Raw genomic sequence first — 18239 nt, forward strand, 5'->3', positions numbered from 1 at the left:
CGGCGGCGGCCCCTGAGGCGAGGGGACCGCGAAACAGGGAAGCATCTGGGAAACGTCGTGACGTGGAAGTAGGATGTTCCTTGAAAATGGTCACTCAGGGTATTTTAGCTGGCGCTGATGTTCAAAACGAGCTCGGATCGGTGCCGGTGAGGATTTCGTTTTTTGCTGCGTAACCGGTTCGGCGGTGGTTTCGTTTCTTCGCTCCCCTCCTGATAATACCAAAGGCTTAAACAGTGTAGTTATACACCAGTCACGGGCCCCTTCGTATAAGCTTCGTGCAGACGAAGGCTGCGTGCCAAGCAGCGGCCCCTCCCCAGCTCGGTCCGCTGGTACAGGCAAGATAAGCGGGTCCGTGCGCGGAGGCAGTCTCGCAGTGCATTAATGTATGCGTTAGATTTCCTGGAAATAGGCAGGTACTTAACATATGCATTAGACTCCCTGGAAATAACCGGGTACTTCTCGGGAATTATATAAATACTCATTTTTTCGAATGTATATAATGAGTGTGCTTTTTTCCTCGGTGTGCGTGTTAGGAGGAGAGAAATCTTCCCCTATGCACCCAGCACTGCAATAAACCAGTGTCAGCTTTCTAAACAGTCGTTTGCTTTGGAGAGTTTTCTTGGTTCCGATTTTCGGTAACACTGAGGCAGGGCTGCCGGTCCTCCTCGGCCCGGTAACCATTAAACGTTACACTTCCCTGCGTGAACTCACCTCACTGACTGCTTTTTCAAGGGATATCCTGGATAAATATTTCCCCACCCCTTGCAATTCATCTCAGTTTCACTCTTTTTAAACCTCACAAAGTCTTGGTATTTTTCATACATTCATGTTCTTGCTTATTTTTTAATTAAATGTTTTAAAGCAAAATTCCTTGCTGATTTGCTCTTTTTTTCGTGTGGTAATACTGCTGTTCCAATAAATGTGTAGCTTGTATAAGGAAAAATACTGATAACTTTATGCATAATGTAATTTAAACATAATTGTACTTTGAGAAAATAGCCAAAATAATCCCCCCCCCCTCCCGACTATCCTGTTTTTGACCCTCTGCATTTCCTGTTCAGAATTACCATCTTCCCAAATCTTAGAAGCCTATTCTTTCGAGGAACTGACACATAAAGAGAGCAACCTTTTGCTTACAGACTTTGTTTTATTATTATTATCTTACCTTTTTCAAGCTTTATCACAAGTCCAAACTTCTGCTGGTTCAGCTTGTTACAGGGCACTAAGCTTGTAACAAAATTCTGCTTAGTGAAACTGGTAATTTGACTTCGATACATTTTTTGGTATCAATATTAAGACTTAATTTTTATTCCCCATTTGTTGGTGTCTGAACTTTATTTTGTGATGCTTCTGCATTATAGAGGGAATAGTTCCCCACCACATTTGTGTTCTGTCCTTGCATCTTTCAAAATGCTGCTGTCCTCCTCAGAAGTTACACGGCTTATTTCTGCTACCCTCTGCTCTGTACCTAGCTTTGCAAGTCTTTTTTTTCTCTTCATCAGGTGGATGGACACCCATGAGTCAGTTTTGTCTTGTTCAGAATTATTTATCAGATAGTTCATATGCATTTTGGCAAAAGCCCTCTCAAAACTGGGAAAATGCCAGTGAACTTTTGTCTGTATCTTGAATGTGTACTTGCTTCCACTTCTGAACAAAACCAAGCTGTTGGCTCAGTATGTTGATGCTTTTTTGGAACTGGCCATTTTAAACCATAGTCTCATTCAGGCTGGACGGGACTTTGGGAAGTCTCTGGTCCAGCCACCTGCTCAAAGGAGGGTCAGCGTTGACTTCAGACCAGGTTTCCCAGGACTTCGTTCGCTTAAGACTTAGAGTATCTGACCTCCAATGTCACCCTGCCCCTGGGGCTGGCCACTGACTGCTCTCACTGCAGTTACCAGACTGTGTGCTTTTCCCAGGTCTTGAATCAATGAAGATGATTCATATAGATGCATGATTAAAATTGTCCATTTTTTTAGGGTATATTTGTAACATAACCAGTGATTCTTATGCAAAGAAGATCTTGGCTAGCCGTTAACTGTTTCACAGTATGAATCACGGGAAAATGGTATGTTGAGTATAAGAATGGGAAAACCAAAAAGGAAAGTGTCGTAACTGTTTCACTCTAGAAATTTCTAGTTTGCTCCCTTCCACTTCTTTTCAGTGTATTAGTAAAACTTTTGGTACTCCTCACATCTCTTGTATTTGGATTCTCACTCACATTCACAAATCCATCAGTCTGTAGCTGTATACTATTACATCTCATCATCCATACAATATAGCTATAGGAATTGCCGCTAAAGCTGGCATGTTGCATACAGTCCTCTTATACATGTAGCTGTGAATGCCAGAACTCAAAAGAAAAAGATGCTATGGAAAAAAAGTCAAACTGAGCACAGTCAAGCAGAGCTGAGAGCATTAAAACAAGCAAAATACAGTATCTTCTTCTAATCTTTTTCTTGGGACTCTCTGGGCAACCTAGCAACAATGAGATAAGAACAGGGGAGACTGGAAATCAAACACAGTAGATACTTGCCAAGAAAAAACATATGATTTAATTATTTGATTTTTAAAATTTTGAGTGAGAAATTGCATCTCACCAACCTTACCAAAAGGACAACCATTAACTTTACCAGTAAATCAGGTGGGAACAGTAATTCTAGAAACTCCTAAACAAGTTAAACATTGTTTTTCATTAACAAATTTTCTAAAGAAAACCAAAGCTTTTGAGCCATTTATTCTTATAGTCAAATTCCTTTCTATATTTGATTTAAATATTTAGGAGGCATTTGCCCACTGTAGGAGAAGATCAACTTTGGGATCACCTAAAGAACATGAAGGTGCACAGGTCCATGGGACCTGATAAGATGCATCTGTGGGTCCTGAGGGAACTGGTGGATGAAGTGGCTAAGCCACTATCCATCATATTTGAGACGGTGTGGCAGTCTGGTGAAGTTCCTGCTGACTGGAAATGGGGAAACATAACCTCCATTCTTAAAAACAGAAAGAAGGAAGACCCAAGGAACTACAGGCCCGTCAGTCTCACCTCTGTGCCTAGCAAGATCATGGAGCAGATCCTCCTGGAAACTCTGGTAGGGCACATGGAAAATAAGGAGGTGATTGATGACAGCCAACTTGGCTTCACTAGGGGCAAATTGTGCCTGATGAATTTGGTGGCCTATGATGGGGTCACAGCACTGGTGGATAAGGGAAGAGCAACTGACATCATCTACCTGGGCTTGTGCAAAGCACTTGACACTGTCTCACACAGTATCCTTGTCTCTGAATTGGAGAGACATGGATTTGATGGATGGACCACTCCGTGGATAAGGAACTGGCTGCGTGGTTGCACTCAGAGAGCTGCAGTCAACAGCTCAATATCCAAGTGGAGAGCAGGGACAAGTGGTGTTCCTCTGGGGCTGGTGTTGGGACTGGCACTGTTTAACATCTTTGTTGACAACACAGATGGTGGGATTGAGTGCACTCTCAGCAAGTTTGCTGACAACACCAAGCTGTGCGGTGTGGTTGACACACTGGAGGGAAGGGATGCCATCCACAGGGACCTTGACAATGGTGGGACCATGCAAACCTCATGAAGTTCAGCAAGACCAAGTGCAAGGTCCTGCACATGGGTCGAAGCAATCCCATGCACAAATACAGGCTGGGTGATGAGTGGATTGAGAGCAGCCCTGTGGAGGACTTTGGGGTATCGGTGGATAAAAAACTAACTTATGAGCCAGAAATGTGAGCTCACAGCCCATAAAGCCAACTGTGTCCTGGACTGCATCAGGAGAAGTGTGGCCAGCAGGTTGAGGAAGGTGATTCTCCCCTTCTACTCTGCTGTCCTGAGACCCCACCTGCAGTGCTCTGTCCAGCTCTGGGGCCTTGTGAGAGACAAGAAACCAGGCCTGTGAGAAACTAAGACAAACAGCCTGGGAAAGCAAAAGTTGAGGCTGATTGAAGAAATGCCTCAAACACTCGCAAGACAAAACTGAGTCACAGGGTGCACTCTGTGGAGGCCGAAGCTGATAAAACGCTGCCCGATGTAGCTGGAGGAGGGAGCCCTGTGGAAACAGGACGGCTCTGCCCTGGGGCACCTGGGCAAATTTCAAGGGCCATGTGTCCGGTGAATGAACTTTGCTTCATTATCCACAAAATGCATATTGAAGTTAACACCCTTAATGTGCTAACGAGGGCTGTCATGATCATGCTAATTACATCATCCCATGAAACTCCTTACCCCTCCCTGTACATGGGATACGTAGGTCTGTGGGTTGACCTAGGGGACGGACCCAAGGAAAGTGGGTATAAATCAAAGGGGAGAAGAAAGGACTCGCTCTCTCTCTCTGCCCCCCTCTCTCTGCCCCTCTCCCTGCCCCCCCCCCGGCCGTCTGGAGAGAGCAGTGAAGCGAAGAAGACGGATGCCAGCAAAGAAGATGGCCGCCTCTTGGAACCCTCGCTGGCGGGATCAGCGCAGGAACCCAGACCGGTGATCTGTATTTCCCCATTCCCTCTATCTCCCTCTTTTCCTTTTTCTATTAAGAAATGCAAGACATATTATATTGCTCACCACAACTTGCTCTGTACTTAGCCAGTTATCGTGTGTTCAATTAGTACATTGTAGGTAGTTAATAAATGCTTGAACTTGGAGACTTGTTGTCCGCTCCAATTGGGGATTTGAGAATCTGAGTCACTTGTCCCCCTCGTCTGAGCGGGACGTGACAGGCCTCCAACATAAGAAGGACATGGACCTGCTCGAGAGGGTCCAGAGGAGGCCACAAAGATGACTGAGGGGGCTGAAGCACCTCCCTTATGAGGACAGGCTGAGAGAGTTGGGGTCCAGCCTAGAGAAGAGAAGGCTCTGGAAGACCTTAAAGCAGCCTTTCTTTACCTAAATGGAGCCTACAAGAAAGCCTGAGAGGGACAAGGCCATGTAGGAGTAAGACAAGGAGATATGGCTTTAAACTGAAAGAGGGTATATTTAGATTAGATATAAGGAAGAAATTCTTTACTGAGGATGGTAAGACACTGGAGCAGGTTGCCCAGAGTTGTGGATGCCCCCTCCCTGGAAGTGTTCAATGCTAGGTTGGACGGGGCTTTGAGCAACTGGTCTAGTGGAAGGTGTCCCTGCCCATGGCAGGGGGGGTGGAAGGGACCTTAAATATCATCTAGTTCCCTTCCAACACAAACTATTCTATGACTATGATCACAGCTGAACCAGAATAAGCAAACATATTCAGCGGCCAACTTCACTTCAGCTGGAACTGCCTTTCATATATCCATGTTATTTAAGCCATTTTCTCTTCTTCTGTAGTTTGCAGAGTGAAGGCAAGCAATTCTGTGATGTAGACAGCTTACTAGCTTTGCCTTGTTTGCAGCTTGCCATCAGAGAATTCATTCCAAAGCTGTTCACAACATGTACAGATTAATGCTCCCAAGCAAACCTTAGTCCAAGTCACCCACAAGTTATACTCCTCCTCTTGTCCCATAGTTACAGAGCCATCTAGAAGAGTTCAGGGGAAGAGTGACTAGTGTTAATAGTAAGAAAACATTATTTGATTAAAAAAATCTTGTTCTGGAGCCTAGTATCTCCTACTTTTCTGAAATGCCTAGGATATATATGGTGAACAACTAACACATGAAGGAAGAACAGAAAAACAATGTGAGAGGGAAAAGCTCTCACGCTAAAGCAACAAAGGCAAAATGCAATTGCCAAGCAATCTTCACAGTCACCAGGGCATTATCCTGCTGTGTCCCTGCGTAACATGAGTAATTCACATAACCTGTAGGTACCTACCTCACAGCAAATCAGAAACACCAAATGCAACATCCCAAGACAAACCACTGGTGAATACAACCAGCTGTGCATCTGTCAGAATGAACGTGAGCAACCAGTGGAGAACAGAAAGATCTGCTGAAGAGTAAGAAAACATTTCTCACTGAACAGTTACTCCACCTCTGACTTCCCACTTCTATTATCACCAGGAACTCCATCAATCTTGACCTTGGCAGAAATACATTTTCCAGCACATCCTGTATTTTAATGATGTGCCACCTTTTGCCACTACCAAGGTGTTTCACAGGGAGATACTCCCTATTTCTGACTGCCCCATCCAACTTCCATCATTGTTCTCGTCACCACTACCACTAAGTCACATATATACTTGTGCTGGTCCTTCACAACAGTTTCAGTGTGCTTCATCAGTTAAAACCTGTTTGCTGTTTTCCTTCACTCTCCTTTCTTTGGTTTTATGTTGGCTTAATTTACTAGAACACCACAATTAAAGTTCAGTGACTTCAATGTAGCGTGGCTACAGAGTGATGCTACAACTAAATGGGCCCCATGACCGGCTGCTGCTGAAAGGGGCTTGCTGCCTCCTCCACCCCTACCCACACACTACAGCTGCTTTCCTTGAATCTGCAGCAGCACTTGTCTCACCCCACAGTGAGAGAGTTCCAGCTGGAAGACTGTGTAGCTTTCTAAATTGCTTTGAGTTTATTTTTTAATAGTTTTGAAGTTTATGAAAAATGTGAATAGTTATTTTGCAGAATTAGCTTTCCATCATAAATTGTCTTGTTATGGAATCGAACAAGTGCCAATTCTGACAAGAGGGGAAAAGGGCAGATTGCCTTTCCGGACAGCAACTACTTGCTAAAATAATCTTGCCTGCATCGATAAGCCATTACCTGAGAAAAATTGTCCCTGACCTCAGCTTGCATGAAATTCATTGCCTCTACTTCACACTCAGAAAGGTGCTTGCAGGTCTGAAAGCTTGTCTGTCTTTAGTAATTACACCAGCTTGTAAATAAAAGATATTCTCTCTCTGCAAAGGATGCTTTGTATCTTCAGTTAAAAGATTTGCAGCTGTGTTTGCTACTTAAACAAAGGAAGAAACTGTGCACAGAATGAGCTAGTTTACATAAGATAAGATAATGTTTTATGTATCTTCAGTCTAGATGGGCATTTTGACCAATGTAGGTTCACAGCAGACAGCAAGTCATAGGAGAGAGCTGCAGGTGCTTGTGTTTGGTGCAGCCTTTAAATCAGATCATCCATTGTCTGAAGGAAAACGTTAATGTCAACTTAATCTCAGTGGAGTGTTCTCATCTATATCTTTTTCCTCCTGTTCTACCCCACAAGTAGTAGTTTTTGTAATAAGTTCAAAGCATCTAAACACTGCCCAGAGTCTGGTTCACACTCCGAATACATGTTGCACCACCAGATTTCTCTTTAGAGAGAAGCATACTTTTCCAGTCCAGATTAAAAAAAAAGGCACAAAACAGAAATCACATCTCTTCAAAGTAAGGATGTAGGAACTCATCAGTTGCCTTTCTAAACCTTGATTCTTTGCAAAGATAGTTACTAGGCACTGCATACCCACATAACCCAACTGCAATACAACAGCTGCAAAGCTGCTGCCTCTGCACTGCTGAAGGAAGCTGCAGAAAAAATAACCTGCTAGTAGCCAGAATCAGTGTTTACATGTTTATCTAAAGATACAGAAACCAACCCTCAGATCCTGTTTTACAGCTCACACTTCACATAATCCCTGACAGTATACTATGCTGATTCAACAGGGTCAAAGTATAGATAAGTGAACAATCCTTTTTCAGTTCTTCAGGCTGAACTAAATTAGTTTCTCTAAAGACCCAGACTACCTAACCATTGATCCTACAGGATACTTCTCTTTCAGCCAGGGAGGGAAGGGCAGGGTACAAATGATACATCCAGGCTGATGGCTGCCATGCACAGCTCACTCCTACACTCTGTGCACTCTGCTTTATATCCATTCTTACTCAACACTACCATAGCCAGCAATGTGCTTTGAGGGGGAAGTTTCTGCCACTTCCACTTCCTCATTAGATCATTACAGGATTAGATGAACACCAAATTTAGCACAGAGGAAACTACAGTAGGATGGGAGGGATGAGGAAGGAGGGCAGTGTCTTTGGCAGTGGCCAGTTTAAAGACTTTTCTCATGAGGGTGTAATTTGGTAATAACTAAGCCATGCTCTGGTAGACAAATGGCAGAGTCATACTAACAGGATTAGTAAGTGTAGGCTTTTTTCCTACTTTTACACAACACTAAAAGCAGCACTACTCTTACTTCAGAAGGCAAAACTGTAATGTCATAGAATTAAAAAAAAAAAAAAAAAAGGAAACAAACCAGACAACCAATACATTTTGGGACAGAAGTAGCAACACTCTACTAAAATGTCTGTATAGACCATTGATCCTACTGAAATATTAGAGTGAATGCAACTCTTTCTTTCCGCTAGCATCTTCCACATGCAAGACTGCAATACAATTTATTGTTCAAGCATCAGAAAAATTGCCAGCTTCTACTCAAATGTAACAGCCAAAAGGTTAAAGAACGCTGTAGCTTCTAAAGATTCAACCAAAATTATTCTAAGAGACTTAACATTTCTCTGGATAAAATTTTATTTTTTTTAATAAAAAAAGATAGAACCAAATGTTGCTTTTAAATGAAATCATTTATTAAACCAATCTGTTTTAGAGGAGGTATATATATATTTTATTAAGACAAATTAAATGAAATGACTATCTACAAGAATGACTTTGATTGTTTTATTTTCATGTCAGCATACATGAACAAATGAATATTATGTCTTATGAAAACATTTTACTCAGTATCAAAAATGTACACATTTTAATAACCATTGCCATGGTCTGAAGGGATTTTTACATTTAATTTCAAAAATAAGCATCATTTCATTGCTGTATGTGTTACAGCATAAGATTAAATCATCCTATACATAATAAAAGGTTCTGTAGGTATACAGATCATTTTTTATGTTGTCATATACCTTCATGTTTGAGACACAGATGGGGATTTGCATTTCTCTTTTTTTGTGAAAGGCTAAAATATGTACTGATGTGAGCACAAAGCAACATTCCTTAAAAAACAAAACCAGTTTGAATGGCACAAGAGTTAGCATTTTTATAAATTAACAACCAGAGTTCTGGATTATGGAACAGGTACATGAGATTCCAGTACTTTCCTCAGGGCTTCGCTCTCTGGAAGAATACCTGTTAAAAATTTATTAAAAACACCATTTTAAGACAAAGGAAATCAAGACATGCAAGGGTTGAAGCGTACGAGTTATCAGTTTGACAGAGCTCATTTTCTTGTTTAACATACTGGTTAACCCACTAGGTTCAAGGATGTGACTTGTGCTCAGTTTTGGGCCCCTCACTATAAAAACGACATTGAATGACTCGAGCGTGTCCAGAGAAGGGCAACAGAGCTGGTGCAGGCTCTGGAGCACAGGTCGTACGGGGAGCGGCTGAGGGAACTGGGGGTGTTTAGTCTGGAGAAGAGGAGGCTGAGGGGAGACCTCATCGCCCTCTACAGCTACCTGAAAGGAGGTTGCAGAGAGCTGGGGATGAGTCTCTTTAACTGAGTAAGAAGTGATAGGACAAGAGGGAATGGCCTCAAGTTGTGCCAGGGAAGGTTTAGACTGGATATTAGGAAGCATTTCTTTCCAGAAGGGGTTGTTAGCTGTTGGAATGGGCTGCCCAGGGCAGTGGTGGAGTCCCCATCCCTGGAGGTGTTTAAGAGTCAGGTTGACATAGCGCTGAGGGATATGGTGTAGTTGGGAACTGTCAGTGTTAGGTCAATGGTTGGACTGGATGATCTTCAAGGTCTTTTCCAACCTAGATGATTCTGTGATTCTGTGTGCTATTCGATTACACTCACACCCTCAAAAATGAAGTATTCTGACACATTCTCTACCATTATAGCATCACTTTTTTTCTATTGCAACTATTAAGCATAATCTACAGGAATATCAAGCCATTGAAGAGATGGCAAGCTGCTGAGGAGAAGTAACAATTCTACAGATGTAGGTTTGTTGCGGTTGGTTCCTACTTTCCAGATAACTGCTTTTACTACTTGGAAATTCCCTATAGCTAAAAGCTATTAAATAATTCAATATTTCAATTTTACTTCAAGTCAGTACCACAACTGAATTGTGTGACAAAATTCAAATGAAACTAAAAGTTATGTAAAGGAAAAAAAACCAGATCTTTACCTTTAAGTAATTTTTAAAAACTTTAGCATCAGGCTGCTGAAGTGCTTGACAGAATTCCTGTAAGAGAATAGAGAAATACTAAATGAAGCAACAAGACAATCTGAGATATGTTAGGAGCATACAGAATACCTTGTATGTAAAGCCACTGATACTTGTTTGTATTTTCCCTAATGTGCAACCAATGAAAAGCATGTTATGGATAAAAAAATATAATAGGCTATGACAGGGCAGGTGCATTCTGGGGTGAAAAAACCTCTTATTTTCAAATACAGGCTATCACATTCACTTTTAGCTGAATAAACAGAAACAGGACTATCTACAAGGACTGTGATCAAGGAGGTTCTAAACCTTTAACTTTTCCAGTAACTTTCGGTGGCTTTGAAATGAGTATTTCAGAGGAACATTTATACTTATGAAGTGTTATGTATACACTAAGTGACTCTAGATTACAGCATAATGTGCCTCATTTGAAAGAGTTATAATCTTAGATCAGAAAACACTGGGGCACCAGCAAAAGGTAATACTTGATTCTTACATATATTTAACACCACATAAAAGTTTTACAGTTTAAGTCTTGTAATGAGTATAATTGTCTCCCGCTGCAGCAAACCTGATTACTATAGTATCCAAATTGGTTGCAATTAAAGTTGTCAGTGTTCATCTAAGAATTTCATCATGGCAATATTTACCATATGGCTAGCAATGCTTAATATTAAGACAGTGGTCAGGTGTAAAGTTTCATTTTTGAGAACCCTCTTACACCACTCCAATGCAAGCACACAAAAACCTCATGCAATGTTGTACATCATTTTAGACAGCAGAACCAGTTCTGTGGCTTACATTTCTGTAGTGTTGAATACAGCCTTTATCATCACGCTTCCTGTACATTCAACATTCTTCATCTTACTTTTGAATTCTTACTCTGTCCTTTTTCTTCAAGTTAAAATACGATTTCAAGTAGGAAGATGGCTTCAACAGTCACATGCACTGGACGTTTTTTTGCAAGGTACTCTTGCAGTAACTTTGCTCCTTATGCTAAATTAATCCTATTCCAATATGCAATATCAGAATAAGTTTTACTGAGAGGTGGTAGGAGCTTAACTTTGTCAGTATTAATTTTGTTCCCATTTAACAGTTATGACGGCTAAGAGGTTTCCAAATGTTCTTTTAGGAATTCCTACCTGAATTATCTCAGGAGCTACTTGCAAAGAAGGCAAATACTCTTGCTGAAGATACTGAATGCACTCAGGACCCTAAAGGAAAGCAGTACACAATTTGTTGAAATGTATTTTCATACAAACGAAAAGTCATAGCTCTATACTGTATGGTATAGAAGAGTTTGAAAACAGGTGGTCTACATGACTATTGCACAGAGCATATCAAATACCAGATGTTCATGCTATTCTCAGCTGTCAGCAAAGAAAAAGATTTCTCAACACTGGCATTAAGGACTCTACTGCAGTGTAGTATCTTTTGTTACATAGCAGAGGAATGCACTGAAAATTGCACTAAAGTACAAATTACAATACAGCCAGTCAGTTTGTGACATGTCAACTAAAAAAGTCACTTAAGTAAGAAGGTGGCCCTAATTTCACTGACATATGAAAGAAAAAGAAGAAAAAAATATGGCAATTAGTATTTGCCATACTACTCCTACTGCAAAATTTACTAGCCAAGTATCCCTGAACATAGTGTTTCTCTTCTTGTAACTTTGACTATGTGACTTGCAGTAGACTAAACACTAATAAAATGGAACTTCCAAACCTTTGAGAGGAGCAGACAGGTCTGTTTTGGTTAACACATTAGCTTGTTTTCTTTATCTGCATTTATCAGATAACACTCATTACAAGAGGGACTACTGTACACTGGCAGTATACAAACATGACCAGATACATCTACCAGGAGAAAGTGAATCACCTTTATTGATTCACACTTAAGTTACCCTAGAACTGTAACATGGTATACAGTTCACATGAGAGGAAGAGATTTCTTTTTCCTGTATTTGTATCAGTAGTGTTAAAAGAAACAGTATTTGCAATAGGAAGTTATTTATCAAAGCTTGATTTCCTACAGATCTCTCTCTTTACTGCTTTTGGGGAAAAAGGAACAAACTCAGAAGCTCTCAGTTAAAACACAATTTTTTCTTTGCCAGTTTATGACTTCTTACAATTTTTGTTTAGTTGTGGCTTTTACTTGCATTTGACAGAAAAGTTAGCCAGCAAGTTAAAGGGTGTAAACAGTAACACGAACATAGAAACCGTTTTGTTTCCTCTTAAAAATGGAAATATGCTGCAGTGTTTTAGTCATTAGACAATGCAAAAGTCTTTTATTGCCATAACTGTTTTTCAGTCTGGTCTCCTACACATCAAAAGATACCTTTAGCTTTCACAGAAGTATTCTGCGATACGACTAATTGCTCTTTTATGTCAGTTTAAGTACCACACTGAAAAGTGAAAGAATGACAATTGATCAGCTAAATACAGTAACAATCAAGTGAGCAGATTTTTCTCTTTAAGAGTCAATATTTTGCAGTAATTTATCAAGAGGTAGAACTACTGGATCCTGTATCCCTACACAGCGTTATGGTCATACTATTATTTTATATAAGAGTAAAGTAGTAATTCACCCTAGTAACTATCTAATTTTTAGAAAGTGATAAAAGCACTAGAAAGAAACCTGCAAGAGTTATTCCCTGTAAAGTATTATGAAGCTTACCCTTTTGAGATGAATTGTTTTTAACGTCACTGCACATTCTGATAAAGCCTGCAATGTAATACATAACATTAGACTGTTCAATTAGTCTACTGGTTAAGTATTTAAAGCCGAAGAACCTAATCAGGCCCAAAACAGGGGCTAGTTCATGCCATTAGTCCCTCACCTTCCCCTCACACAATGCTAACAGAGCTTCAACCTTCCAATTTTTGTTCCACTTTAACCAGAAGAATTTGCCACAACTGAACCCAAAATGAACTGAAGAACAGCCACCTGTGTGTGTTCACTTTCACTAAACATTAGTTAATAAGTAATGTAGGTCAATGTTAAATATTCAGATCTGCAGTTCCCCTAGCTTGATTTTGAGCATAGGTGAACTGCAGAATACAGTACCACAATATTCAATAATTAATCATCCAGGTATTTCAATAAAAAACACAAAGGATTTTATTTGTGAGACAATGATCTTTTATAATACATGGCTACTGTAGGTTTCTTAGCTTGAATCTACCCCACAGGAACAAAGGCAAAAAAAAAAGTCCGTAATACACACCAGTACTGTCTGGGCATCTGCCAAGTCAAATGTTTGCTTCAAAGGTGCTAAGAAACATGCAGGAACAATGTGCTTGTAGACAAAGTCTGCAAAACCTACTGGTCCATCTTTACCTCCTGAAAAGAGTAACAACATTCCACGTTCTATTATTGCTTCATGGTTAGTAGCAGCTGCAAAGGAATTATGGAAAGACATTCTTACCCCAAAGCTCCACCAACTTAGAAAGAATAATAAAACAAGTCTTCTGTGCAATAGGATCTGGGTAATCCACTGCTCCTTGAATGACAGTGAACAACACACGTTCCACATTCTCTGCACCTTAAACACATTAAAATGAGCTTATTTCAACTTGCAGCCTAAAATGTTTCTGTACTCTTACACTATTTTATATAAATACTGACCTGGAAGATATGCTTCAACTTCAAAATAGCTCTTTTTTGCACAAATCTCAAATATTTTTGGGAAGTTTCCCCTACGATGCAAGACAACTCTTATTTAGGTTATAATTCTTGGTTTTTGTTTTGTTTAAGTTTGAGATTTTAATTGCTCTTCTGGCCTTTAATACACACAAAGGTGAGGGGGGTACTTCGACCTGCCTACAAATACCAGTTTTCTCCTCTCTACCCAACCCTGCTAGAGTTAATTAAAACTCAGCAGCGCTAAAGTAGTTTACTTATCTTCCAATATATGGGAAGGTATTTTATCACGCTTAAAATTTGGGTTGCATCTATGTTTATTGTTTGATTCCTTTAAAACTCAGCCCACCGCAAGAAAGCTCTCGCTACTTAATGCCACCCTTTCCCTTTAGGATGAGGAAGGAATTCCACCTACCAGATGAGTCACTTAAAAGCTTCTCAAGTCCCTAGCCATTTTGATGGAATACAAACTGAGAGAATTACTTAAAGAATCAAGCAACTGGACATTTGACTTCAAGTTCCTGCTATAAAACGCACTGATTTGTATTTGGCCCCTAAGGCTACGGAAAACCTGGTTTAACTACATATATGACTTCCATAGTGCCTTCTACTATAGATACCAAGATCAAGTAATAGTAATAAAAAGAAACAGATATTACTGATGTGTCCTTCAGAAAATGAAGGCCACAATGAATACTGGCAGCTGTGAGTGGTCTTGTCCAACAGTTTGAGCATTGCTATACATTGTATTATCTCAGATTCACCCATCAAATACAATGATGCATGAGGATGTATTATGATACACCATTCTTGTCCTTACAGACACAGTGATTACATTTAAACTGAGAAGATCAGTGGGAAGAATATGCCTGTTATAGAGCTGGACTTCACAGACAAATTCTTGCACAACAGGTAAGTTGAGTACTGTATTTATATTAGTCCATTCTACCTTAACATAGGTAATAAGTGCTTGACTTATGATGATGATGATCCTATAAGGAACTAGGCCAATGATTTTAGCAGAGAAAACTTAAGATAACCATAGCAGTATCCTTTGAGAAACTGAACTACTTGCCTTGATTAGCTATGACTTCACTCATTCCACTGCCAGTTACTGTCTGTAGAAAAGCAAAGTAACTCCTCCGTAACATTTGTTTTTCTAAAGCAGCAGACTGGTCATTTTCTTCTGCTGGAAGGAGCAACACCTCAAAAATAGCATGAAGTAGTGGCATAAACATCTGTTGCAGAAAAGGTGAAACCTGTGTCTGTGGAGATTGGAAGAGGGTATCAACTAAAACAATTAAAGAAATTGAACATTTTGAAGTTAAAACTTAAAGACTTGTTACAATTCACAGCTTTGATTCACCTTTAAAGTTAGTATTTTCATGTACCAACTATATATGACAAAGTTAATCACATCAGGGTCACCATGACCATTACTGCATCTTGACTTACCTGCCACCTACTTCACACCTTTTGTGCAAAAAATATCTAGTCCTATCTAGTCTCATTCTGAGTAGGAACAGAAGATTTTTTTCAGGATTTCTCATCCTTCTGTTCAGACAGACACCATTTCAAATTCCATGAAATATCAAGGAGAGCTATTGTAAAGTCACTGTGGTTACAAAAAATGCATCTCTAAGATGTTAAAACTGGCAGCAGGTCACCTTTTGCAGTACTTGTCTTTAAAGACTGCTTAAAGAAAAGAGTTCTCCTGAGCTGAAATACTACTGGTATTACAGAACAAATTTGTCATTTGTCCTACCAACAATGAGAAATATATGTAAGGGCATTAAATTGTTGAACACTTATGAACTGAAAAACTGAAGGTGTGCACTATTCAGCCACATCCTCAAGTCCCATAAAGGTGCAACTCAATGTTCATTTTTTAAATTAAAAAATAAAACCTGCTTAAGCAAGGTTTTATCTTTAATCTTCTCTTTACTGTACCTTAAAAGTATTCAAGTGAAGCTAGGATCTTTATTTTAACATACTGTAAGAAAATATCATACATAAGAAAATAAGTAAAATATCATACAAAGGTAAACATTACACATGAACATGGTATTTGTCCAGTCTTGCTCCCGTGACAACTTTTTTTTTTTTTTTAGGATGGGGGACCTTACACAGACTATCTTTAATTATCTACTGCTACCCAACTTGCAAAAAAGGACTAGAGTAGTAAGAGTTTCGTCCCTAATCTCTGAAATACTTAATTTTTCAAAATTCCTCCTCTGCTCATGGGATACTCCAGATGTCCACATGCTAGATTCACACAGGTATATTATGGCTCTGTTCTACTACTCACAAAATGCACTTGGTAATTTTGCATTTTGCTGAGAGACTTATTTAAGACTATTTAAAGGGCTTCTTAACCTTCTCATACAGCAATGAATTTTCCATCCCATTCACAACAGCGCAGTATTCTTGTAGCAGCTCCACGGAATGAACTTGTAACTTCATATATTTCACTGACTTTGCATTTGAATTGTTTGGAACTAGGAAGCTCTCAAAGGCTACACTTCAAGAACCTCTGTTAGATAATCAGTTAACAGTCCTGCTCCCACTTAATACATATCTCATGCCTCCATTTCAAAACCTCTGTGTATTTCTCAGCTGATTTTGAGTAACAATGCATTAAGCCTCAGCATACATTTTTAATGCAATGCCACTGCATCGACATCTTGTAAATCAATATTCCTCCCCATATGCACATCTGATATTTCTGTATCTCCTGGAAATCTCATTAAATGAGAAAATTCACTCTGGAGCTTGTATAGTTTGTAATATTAGCTTAACACTCTAACGGGGGGCATAAAGTTAATTGTATCAATAAAAAAAATAATGTTGTGCTCCAAGGAGTATTTTATTTTGAAATGTAAAACCCAAAAATTTAGAAATAGCACAAAATTCTAAGACTAATGAAAAGAAAAACGCTCAGAAAAACGCTCTTTAATCACTGTGAGTCCAGCAATGTATGACAGGTGGTTGAAGACTATAGTTTCCAAGGTTCTGAGACAAAGCTATTTTTCTGGAACCAGAAAAGAGGAGATATCAGCAACACTTTGATCCTGAAACGCTTACCCGTTATCATACCTTAAACTTAGCTGTTATTTGATTTATAAGAGGAATGAATTCTTGAAGATCTTTTGCTTCACAATCTTTAAGCATGTGTTCAGAGGCAGAAGGAATGAATGGAAGAACTTCTTCCTCTAGGCAAATAATCATGCGGTGAAGGAAAGTGCGGACACCGCTTCTCAGGACTTCCTTTTGTAATGGACAACTGAGAGCTGGCAAAAATGTTTGTAAGCAGTCCAGATAAACCTCTGAGCAGCCACATTGTTTTACAGTTTGCTTATTGCTGAAAGCCTTGCTGGTTCGGCTGTAAAAGCAATACACCAAGTTTTATATAAGCTCACATTCCACTACAATGAAGCAGCAATAACATCGAGAACAGCATATGTTTTAAAATCCATGCACCAAACTAGACTATTACATTTCATGAAATGAGAGCCAAACACTGGAAGTAATGAAAAGAATTATTTGATAGGAAGTAGATACACTTTGGCAGTTTTGGGAGAATTAAATTTAATTTACAAACAACATATGATTAGAATAGTTCCAAACAGTTCTTTGAGGAAGGGAATAGATCCTGGTTCATTATAAGCTTGCTCAATATTCTCCCTATCTACATCCACAGCAGCCTTTTCTAAGGGAACTTAAATAATTTTCTGGGATACTGTAAGAAATTCTACAACCACTAATGATCTTCTAGGTCAATAAAGCACAGGTAGAAACTCACCCACTCTCCCAATAAATCCTTTATATTTCCCTTTTACTCAAACCAGAAACACACAGAGTCACCGTGCTGTACCTACCTAGCAAACCCAACAGCATGATTGAGGCAGTCAGCCAGTGCCATCTGTCTGTCCTCATCTTGTGCCATCATCAGTTTTTCTAACAGTACTTTGAACTTCTCCATCAGTGGAGTCAACAAATTCCTCATTAGAACTTGTTTTCTTTCTGCAGAGTATTCACTGTTAACTATTAATACTCCAGCTGTTTCATAAATGAAAAGTTGATCATCACTGCTTAAAAGAGCCTGGTAACCATTTTCCTAAAATGGAAGATAACAGGCATAATTCAGTAAATGCCCTTTATCAAAGTTGTCTTCTCAAAGTTTAAAGATACTACTCTTTCTTTAACCCCGTCTAAGTAATCCCTATGGTACATTTCCAATAGTTTAACTCTCTTGCTACTTAAGCAGAAGCCTCAAGTACAGGTAAAAACATAGTTGGAACAACTATTTTTATACAATTCAGGCAGATAGCATTATTTATATACCCATCTCTAGCCTATACTTCCAGAAACACACACAGATTATTAAAATTAGGTACAAACATAAGCATGCAAGTGATCTCACACCAAAAAAGCAGGACAATTATTTGTGCTTAAATGTTTGTGTGCTAAGCCTACAGTTTACTAAGTACTCAGGCATACTGATG

The 18239-nt window shown here is 39.5% G+C and overlaps 1 protein-coding gene and 1 long non-coding RNA gene across 4 annotated transcripts in view; one reads left to right on the plus strand and one right to left on the minus strand.

The window, feature by feature from the left end:
• The first annotated feature begins 37 nt into the window (after positions 1 to 37).
• LOC141959258 (uncharacterized) lies at positions 38 to 16794 on the plus strand. Its single transcript, XR_012633417.1, has 3 exons — positions 38 to 146; positions 14557 to 14646; positions 15846 to 16794. It is a non-coding gene; the product is annotated as an uncharacterized LOC141959258 (long non-coding RNA).
• The window catches only part of XPOT (exportin for tRNA), a 29472-nt gene continuing 19806 nt past the window's right edge, over positions 8574 to 18239 (minus strand). For all 3 annotated transcript variants that reach the window (XM_074902953.1, XM_074902952.1, XM_074902954.1), the window contains exons 17-25: positions 17613 to 17851; positions 16831 to 17116; positions 14810 to 14999; positions 13520 to 13636; positions 13319 to 13434; positions 12769 to 12816; positions 11235 to 11306; positions 10054 to 10110; positions 8574 to 9049 (exon numbers count right to left, since the gene is read on the minus strand). In XM_074902953.1, the coding sequence (XP_074759054.1) occupies positions 9023 to 9049; positions 10054 to 10110; positions 11235 to 11306; positions 12769 to 12816; positions 13319 to 13434; positions 13520 to 13636; positions 14810 to 14999; positions 16831 to 17116; positions 17613 to 17851 (1152 nt within the window). In that variant the 3' untranslated portion in view covers positions 8574 to 9022. The remainder of the gene's footprint in view (positions 9050 to 10053; positions 10111 to 11234; positions 11307 to 12768; positions 12817 to 13318; positions 13435 to 13519; positions 13637 to 14809; positions 15000 to 16830; positions 17117 to 17612; positions 17852 to 18239) is intronic.

Source organism: Athene noctua, chromosome 3 (assembly GCF_965140245.1).
Source record: "Athene noctua chromosome 3, bAthNoc1.hap1.1, whole genome shotgun sequence".
Lineage (NCBI taxonomy): Eukaryota > Metazoa > Chordata > Aves > Strigiformes > Strigidae > Athene > Athene noctua.